Source organism: Musa acuminata, chromosome BXJ3-5, assembly GCF_036884655.1.
Source record: "Musa acuminata AAA Group cultivar baxijiao chromosome BXJ3-5, Cavendish_Baxijiao_AAA, whole genome shotgun sequence".
Taxonomy (NCBI): domain Eukaryota; kingdom Viridiplantae; phylum Streptophyta; class Magnoliopsida; order Zingiberales; family Musaceae; genus Musa; species Musa acuminata.
This window is the reverse complement of record NC_088353.1, coordinates 2,204,148-2,212,342: the sequence shown is the minus strand read 5'-3', so window position 1 is coordinate 2,212,342 and position 8,195 is coordinate 2,204,148. Positions and strand designations below refer to the sequence as shown.

The window sequence follows — 8,195 nt, the reverse complement described above, 5'->3', positions numbered from 1 at the left end:
CAGGAATTACAAAAGAAGTCCAACCAATAAATATGATCAGTGCAAAGAAATGGCAGATTCAGCAATTACTCTGTCAAAAATCATAAATGTTCATATTTCACATACAGCAGTTTGCTTGAACTCTGGGGCATTAAAGCAAGCAGCCCTTTCCATACTACAGAGCACTGGCAAGGTTACATAGCAGAGGGAAGGCCAAAATCACATGATGTTGCTGGCAGGGTGAACAGTAACACCACTGCACACAGGCTGCTGTTGTTCAAAGAACAGAAACAAAAAAAGCATGGCTTGAACATATTCTCCTTTGTTCTGATTCCAGTTCTTTTTCTTTTCTCCAGGACCTGATGCCCTATGCAGACTATACTTGATACGAATCAAAAAAGAGCATACTGATGCAACTTCTGTTTGATGCACCTATCAACCATAGTCAGGTATGTGTATATATACAATTCAAGGACATGTAGATTGATCATATAAAATGATGCATCTCCCTCTGCATAAACTTACCACTACTGGTCTCCCTCACAAGAACAAAAGAGCTGGACAGGCAACGAGAGCATGCACGAGGCTAGGTTTCCAGTGTCCTCTGCAAACTCCTCCCTGTACATCTCCTCTATCATCGGCTTCCATATCCGAACTCGTGCGTTTATGAACCAGTTGGAAATCTGAACCAATAACACACCAAAATGAGAACCATCAACAAGCAGCTATTTAGCAGAGCAAATTATCCACAAGAGACTTGAGGAAGTTTGAGGTTTGGACATCACTTGGTTTCTTGTCAGGCCTGTCTTGGAAGCCAGCATGAGTTTCTCGGTGTCATCAGGATATCTGCAAGGAAAAACAAAAACCACACACTGCACACTGTTAAGAGTTTATAATATATTCATATCTAAGTCCCGACAACTTTTGGAATGCATGTTATGTCAGATTATGTGGTTCTATTTAATTAGGTAAGATATATTATAGATATAATTGGATTCTGATTATGGTTATTGGTCAATAGAAGAGAAGTTCATATTAAAATAGGATTCCTTAAGAGATAACCTTGATGGGAGGAACTCTCCTAATAACTTATCATAGATCCTCTGCTCTCGCCTATAAATAGACATGATCTCTAGGGGCTAAGCGCATCATCTGAGTACATCTGAGGGTATCTGAGTAGCATCTTAGCAATTGAGAGATTAAGATTTTTCTCTTAATCTTCTTTTCCCCTAATCCATCAATCTAGGTAGTTCTGTGAAAAGATAGGAAGAGAGGAGAAGGATCTAGTTCTCCTTGCAGATCCTTACAGATTGATATTTCAGATCCGAAGATGAAGCGTTTGTAGATCAGATAAGGTTTATTCTTCTGAACAACAAGAAAGGTACCCATCGTAATATTGTTAGATCCAATTTATTTGATTTCAATCTTGACATAAAAGTTTTTCCGCATCACAGATAGCATGATTATAGATTTTATGCTAACGAGTTCATATACATGGGGATCATTTCCTAACAAGTTTGGGATTATATATACATATATATATATATATATATGTCAATCTAAAACTTTTGTAATTACTAAAGACTAAATTGGTTTATATGTTAGAGAGGATTTTAGAGTTTATAGTATCTCAGGATTTTTTGTTACAATATGAACTTTTGGAATTACTACTATTAGTCTCACATTATTTGTATGTGATGTTATTTTTCTAATAATTCAGTGCATATGATCTAAATATGAAAAAAGAAAAAGAAAAAACATGGCAGCGTAAGACAGTTGTAGTGCTTACGGATGAAGGAAGTTTTCGAACAGCCAAGTCCGGAGGACGGCCACAGAGTCTTCGGGCAATCCCCTGAGCGGCCTCCAAGCTTGCTGAGCTTGGATGATGGCCAGCTTCTGCAGAGCTTCTCTTTTCTGCCGCATGGTTTCGTCAGCCGGCCGCCGTTGCGGAGGATTCCGGTGGAGGCTTTGCAACTCTTCTCGGTGAGGAAGAGGCTCTCTTGAGACATGGATTTGAGTGAGGATGGCATCCCTGAGCTTAGAGAAGTGGCGGGACATGGCTTGAATTGTGAGAGCAGTGTAAGTTGCGGCAACTCCTCTGCCTGCAACAGCCTCAAACAGTGATATCACTTGGTCCATTCGATGGAAGTACTGCTGGTATCGGCTCTCAAGCTGAAACGGAAGAGAGAACACATACCACAACTTATTTCTTCAGCTGCAAAGATCTTTTTCCTTCATGTCACATTTAGCATGATAGTTACACTAAATATGCCAACCGCAATAATTGATTCTACAACAAAATAAAGAAGTCGTAATGTCTCAACTATTTGGGATCTGTTCATATTTTTAGTTAAGTTTAAAATGTTTAAGCATTTATTTATAATTAAAAAGTAACCACAACACCATTAGCTCTCCTTATTTTAGAGCTAAAATAATTGATTTTGTTAAACTAAACTGCTACTGGTGATTTTTCCTTGAACAACAACAACAAAGTCCCAATTTTTTTGGAGTTTTTTTTCTGCCATTTTTGAAATAGAAGGTGGGACATTTCTTGTTTTCTTTTCAGGGGTTACCGAGTCAGTTTGCCAGAACAAATATGAAGATATGAAAACATGAAAATGGCACAAATGCGCAAGTAGAAACACGATTTGCCAGATATGTAGACAAGTACTTATAAGGAATACGATTTGTCATGCATGATGGATTGTTTTTCTAATTTAATTGCACAAGAAAATTGTGTCTGCAAAATAGTTTAAGCACATTTATAGGTTAGCCAAAAAAAAAAAACTATGATCATTTAGAAAGTAGCATTTATATCACATTGTTCTCGAGAATGATTTTTCATGGAAAAGGCGAAACAGACATTTTGTTGTTTGTACTGAATCAACATAGTAGTACCTTTCTAATTCATCATTTTATTTCTTACCCTTGCTTGCTACAAAGGTAATGATAAAGAACTAACATCATGATTCTGTCGAAAAAAGTATCAAGATTAATACTCACATTTTCTTTTTATGACACTACAGTTTTCTTTTCTCTGCGCAACATCAAAGACAACAAGAAGCCATAAGGTCCCAACAGTTTTCCTTTTTCCACAATTTTTGCAGTAAAATGTGGGACTTGTGTGTGTGGAAATTACAAGGTCAGTTTGCTATAGCAGATATAAAGCTAGGAAAAATATGAAAATTGGCACATATGCGCACAATGCAAACACACATTTCGCATTGAAGTACTTGTAAGGAGTCCTATTTGCTATGTAAGATAGTGCCTTCTTTTATTTAGTTTACGCACATTAGTAGGTTTGACAAAGAAATTAACTCATGATTATGCTAAGTTCCACCTTTCGGAATGTTGCGTTCCATTGTATATCAAACTGGCACGAGTGACTTTTGATATTCTGATAATTGTACTTGGATCGACATAGCACCTTTCTAATTCATTCTTTTATTTCTATCCTTTCTTGCTACGAATGCAACTTATTCATAATCACCATCATGATTTTGCCAAGAAGTATCAGGGCCAAGATTCATAGAACAAGATATGAAAGGAGGAAAGCAGGATCCATTAATAGGCCTAGTATACATGGTCGAAGACACTCGGTGTAAGCTTTATCAAGGAGGAAGACTAAATTGCAATGTACGATGCGAGATATCGATCTTTATATGCAGTTTGAGCTTCAGTTTGCAATGTAATGTGCCATTATTACTTGGGAAAAGGAAGAGGGAGTATTCAGTTGTGGTACCTCATCCAACAGGGCAACAAGCTTCACAACTCTAACTTCAACATCATGCTGCTTATCCTCCTCAGATGAGTAGTTGTTAGCTTCTTGCAAATTTCCTTCACAGTTGATGATTTCTTCCACCTGCAGAGACTTTCTACCAGCTCTGTTAGTCATTCGAGCTGACCTAATCCTTCTGAATTCTTCATCAGAACTCAGCTCGGCTGCACTTCTTACAGACACAATCTCATCAAGCAGCTCCTGAGCAGGCTTCAGATACCGAGAATGCTGGAGTACAGAGGCCATGGATGCCAGGTTTTGAGGAGTACCACAGCTTTCTCTTGGCCAATTGAGCTCCTTTAAATCTCGTCTTCCAATCTCATGTTCTTTTGCTGGTTCGCAGTCGTAAGCACCATCAGCATTGGATGATAAGCGTGAACCAAGAGTTAATGACAGGCCATGAGTCCAACCATATATGAAGTCATGCAGATCATCCTCTTTCTCACCTTGAGGATGCACCGAATGCCTCTTGGCGATCGCAGAATCTTCGGTTACTCGAACCTGAACTGGATCGGTTGGTCCGAAGAACTGCATTTCTGGTGAGTGGAGCTGATCCTGCATGCTGCTTAACTGAAGGAAGTCATCTTGGTTTCTTCTGTCCAAGTGAAAAGCACAGGAATGGAAGTCCTCAAAATAGGTTGGCCGATCATCCATGTTGGTGACCGGATGTTGCCTTATAATTCTTGAAGATGATTCGTTGGCATGTTCTTCTGAGATTAAGGATTCAAACATAAGAACGGCTGGTGAAATGATGCACACTGTGTGTTCTAGCAATATGGCATCTACTGTTAAGAGTTTGCAAGATGAACACTTCTTTGTCTAATGGCATGGAGTCGATAGCAACTAAACAAAAAGTTTGTGACCAAAACAAAAGATTGTCCTTTGATTATACTCGAAAATCAACAACACTCGATCATCATCGAAGCGAGGAACATTAGTAAGAACAAATAGCCTCTGTTCTGCATACCACCCAAATGAGGCAGTTCAAAGTGAGAACTAAGCTTACATTACCTAGAAAAAAAGGGTCTGCATATATATGCACATTCAGATTTCATGCAAACGCTGCAATATCATGCAGGGTCTACCTCAATGGAATCTAACAAGCAACTACCACCGTGAACATGGAATTCCCAGGTCTAGAATTGATGAACAAGGGAAGATGAGGGTTTTTCTCAGTTGACGACAGGTTGAAACATCATAGAAACTAATCAAGACTTCAAATTGAGCTGAAATCTAGCAGGACAATTGCATACTGTAATATCTAATGCTTCTTCACTTACAGTGATGAATAGAGTGAAGATGTTGCAGAACTAGATGATGAACATCAATGAGCAATGTAACACCCTAAAACTCTTAAACCCCATCCAAGTTTCTCAATCCAACAGTACCTAGAGCATGATGCAGAAACACACATGGCTTGGCTTGGGAAAGGCAATAAGAACTCCCATTACCAGCCACTCAAGCAACCCATACAAATGGCAAGTGTTGTGCATGAGAAACCACCATACCCAGATCTCAAACATACATAGGAGAAGGAGAAGAAGATGCAACAAGGATGGCTGAGGAGGAGTCAGATAGCCTGATAGGGGTGGTCCCCCTTCCTTGAAATAAGTCCAAACAGAGTTTTAAAGCTTCAGCTTTAGTACCCTACTGTATAGTGTCATGTGAAGACTGATGGTCTCTCACTCCACAAATGATCCTTTTTCCTCTCTCTCTCTCTCTCTCTCTCTCTCTCTCTCTCTCTCTCTCTCTCTCCATTTCTCAGTTTCTCAGTCTTTTTGGGAGTTGTGTGCTGCAAAGAAGAGCCAGGTGAGGATTCCAAAAACATATCCAATACTCCACAAAAAAAAAAAGAACAAAAAAAAAAAGAGAGGGTAAAGTGGTGGCTCTTGAATGCTCAATGAGTAAAACAAGTACTGCCTTTCCTGGCTTCTGCTGCTCCCTGAGGGCACTATCTCTCCCCACTGTGGTGTTGCAAAGATACAGGATTAGAGGTGACCCTGAAGATAGGAATGTGTGTGTTTGATTGTGATGTGGGTTTCAGTTTGCATTCACATTTTTGCATTTGGTTTCCTATGGTAGTAGAGACTGCCACATTGCTTACCCACCCCCCCCCCCCCCCCCCCTCTTCCCCTCAGGCTTACTTCTCTCTTAGCTGGTCAGACCATAGGTGTTGATACTCTCTGTGGTTTGTTCTTTGGATATTTTGTCCCCCCCCCCCAAAAAAAAATTTATTTTATTTGTTCCTTCATATTTGAAAGGAATTCTTAATTTTGATAATTAATTATTTAATTTTTAAAAAAATAAAAAATAATACTAATTATCTTAAGATCATGTCTTAATGATTCTAAGATGATTAATATTATTTTTTTAAAAATTGTAATAACTAATTATCATTTTGGAAAACATATGTGATCAAGTTATTTTAGTAAAAAATTAAGCATATTTTCATTCAAGTTGAAAAAAAAGGAATACCTAATATGGGAGATGTCATTTTTATTTTTGATAAAATACCTTTTGTGGTTTTTTTCATTTTTTAATGATTGTTCATGATGCTCTTGCATATGATATGATGAATTTGTCCTATTCCCACACACACACACACTCTCTCTCTCTCTCTCTCTCTCTCTCTTGAGATGTATAATTAATAGGGAGATGGAGTGGGCAGCATCAGTGGATGAGTTATGGTCTATTCACTGTAGCTACCCTTCTTTTGACAGGAGGACATCAATATATGGCTCATCTTTTAAAGCCTCTCTTAAAACCAATTAAATTCAAAAGAATGCCTTTCTTTATTCCTCAATTCTTTATACCTATATATAGTCCTTTTGTCTGTTTTATTTTTATTTTTTATAGTTGTATGGCTCAGACATCTGTCAATACAGAATAACTCATATATTCTTCCTAACAACAAGAAGACAATTATTTTCTTTATTTTATATTACCTTCTTCCTCACTCTCACTCTTTTCATGTGTCTTTTTTTTTTTGTTGCCTATTTAATAATCTATTTGAGATTGAATAACTATTTATCTAAATTGTGACATGTACAAACACATGTTATTTATATTAAGAACAGTAGCCATATGATCCCCCTATCTAAATACAAAGAAATGTTAGATGTCCAATGATCTAACTTGAATTAAAATTTGGCACAGACAATAGAATCATTGGGAAAGAAACTTTTCAACTTTTTGGGAGACTTCTGAGGAGGAAAAAAAGAATGCAATCATCACAAAACTATGCATCATGGCAGAACAGCTTTAATGAAGAGGTTCTCCAGGAAAATGCTGTTTCTTGTTCCATTTAGATGTACTGTAGGGATTACCTGAAGCACCATTTGGAGATTTCATGGACCAGTAAACAAATACAGAGAGGACCAACAAGTATTCCATTAGATCACTACAGAAATGACATCAAGAAAAATACACACATTTCAAGGATTGTGATGCATGGTCGAGCAGCTCAATCCTACATGCTCCTTGGGAGTGTGTACACCTTTCTGCTAAGAAGAAACAAAGAAGATTGATGTAAAGCACAACTCAGGATGTGCTTCCAACTCTCTGCCTTGATGCTAAGCTCTTCCCAACATCCACTTGTGCCAACAGCAATCTGTCCTTTTTCTCTGGAGTTGGTGTCCTCCCAATCTGACTAGTTTTCAGATTGCAGCTCACAGTGTTGAGTGTTAGGTGACATGACTTCATATCTTCCAAAATGGGGTGGGTGGTATTGATTCACATCTCACCATTTGGACCAGCATCCAACAACTTTCACCATCTTTGCCAAGCAGATGGGACACAGCACGGTTTGCTGGGCAGGTAGCAGGTTTTGAGGTCTTGTTGTCATGTGTGTTCTCAGTCTCCAAATGCTCCCCTGGACATGGTGATCTCCCCTCAGTCTAGGTGTATGCTACTTACCAGTAGTACCTGCTCGTTCAGAGCTCAAGGAGAGCTCACTACAACCATGTTCATGAGTATGGCAACATTAAGGTGTATACAATTCACAAGGATTTGCTGTTTTGATGCTGCATCCTATCACTGCATTTAGATTGAACAAAGCCTTGCTCTTCAGGATATGGTCAGCGGCAGTGCTTCTTGCACTGCAAGGCTGGAGGAACAGATGATCTTAGTTTATCTGTGATGACATTAGTGAAAGAGTGAAGGTTAACCATCTTCCAATTCTTTGCAAAAATTGATCTCTGATGAGGTTACTACTATTAAGTTTAAGCATCTTGGATTGGTGATTCAGATTCATCAAACTAATGAGTTAATTATGTTCTTCAAACAAGTCTTTTGATTCAAACAAGTATGTCTGTGATATCAACACTAAATAATTCAGCATCACAACTTGAAGTTAGGAAAAGAAGAGGAAAGAGAGACAAGGAGTAGAAAGCAGACACAAGCTTGACTTTTGTCTCTCCTCATGTCCTACATAACCATC

The 8,195-nt window shown here is 38.3% G+C and overlaps 1 protein-coding gene across 3 annotated transcripts; it reads right to left on the bottom strand.

The window, feature by feature from the left end:
• Positions 1–33: 33 nt before the first annotated feature.
• On the bottom strand, positions 34–5,484 carry LOC135586676 (BEL1-like homeodomain protein 11). 3 transcript variants are annotated; one of them, XM_065151788.1, is made up of 6 exons: positions 5,038–5,483; positions 4,204–4,467; positions 3,722–4,089; positions 1,769–2,151; positions 765–825; positions 34–662 (listed from the first exon to the last, which is right to left on the bottom strand). In XM_065151788.1, exons 2-6 carry the CDS (start codon positions 4,409–4,411, stop codon positions 507–509), a joined length of 1,176 nt encoding a protein of 391 aa, XP_065007860.1. In that variant the 5' UTR covers positions 4,412–4,467; positions 5,038–5,483; the 3' UTR covers positions 34–506. The 3 variants fall into 3 exon arrangements, with proteins under 3 accessions (XP_065007860.1, XP_065007858.1, XP_065007859.1); XM_065151786.1 differs by having other exon boundaries at positions 3,722–4,467; positions 5,038–5,484; XM_065151787.1 differs by having other exon boundaries at positions 3,722–4,467; positions 5,146–5,484.
• Between the last annotated feature and the right edge of the window lie 2,711 nt (positions 5,485–8,195).

Bases quoted from the DNA above. Each gene is read 5' to 3' on its own strand.
- LOC135586676 (XM_065151786.1), bottom strand. From the start codon at position 4,411: ATGGATGATCGGCCAACCTATTTTGAGGACTTCCATTCCTGTGCTTTT. The intron at 2,152-3,721 runs GTACCACAACTG...CTTCCGTTTCAG, and splicing joins TTGTTGCCCTGTTGGATGAG to CTTGAGAGCCGATACCAGCA. The intron at 663-764 runs GTGATGTCCAAA...TTATTGGTTCAG, and splicing joins CAGGCCTGACAAGAAACCAA to ATTTCCAACTGGTTCATAAA.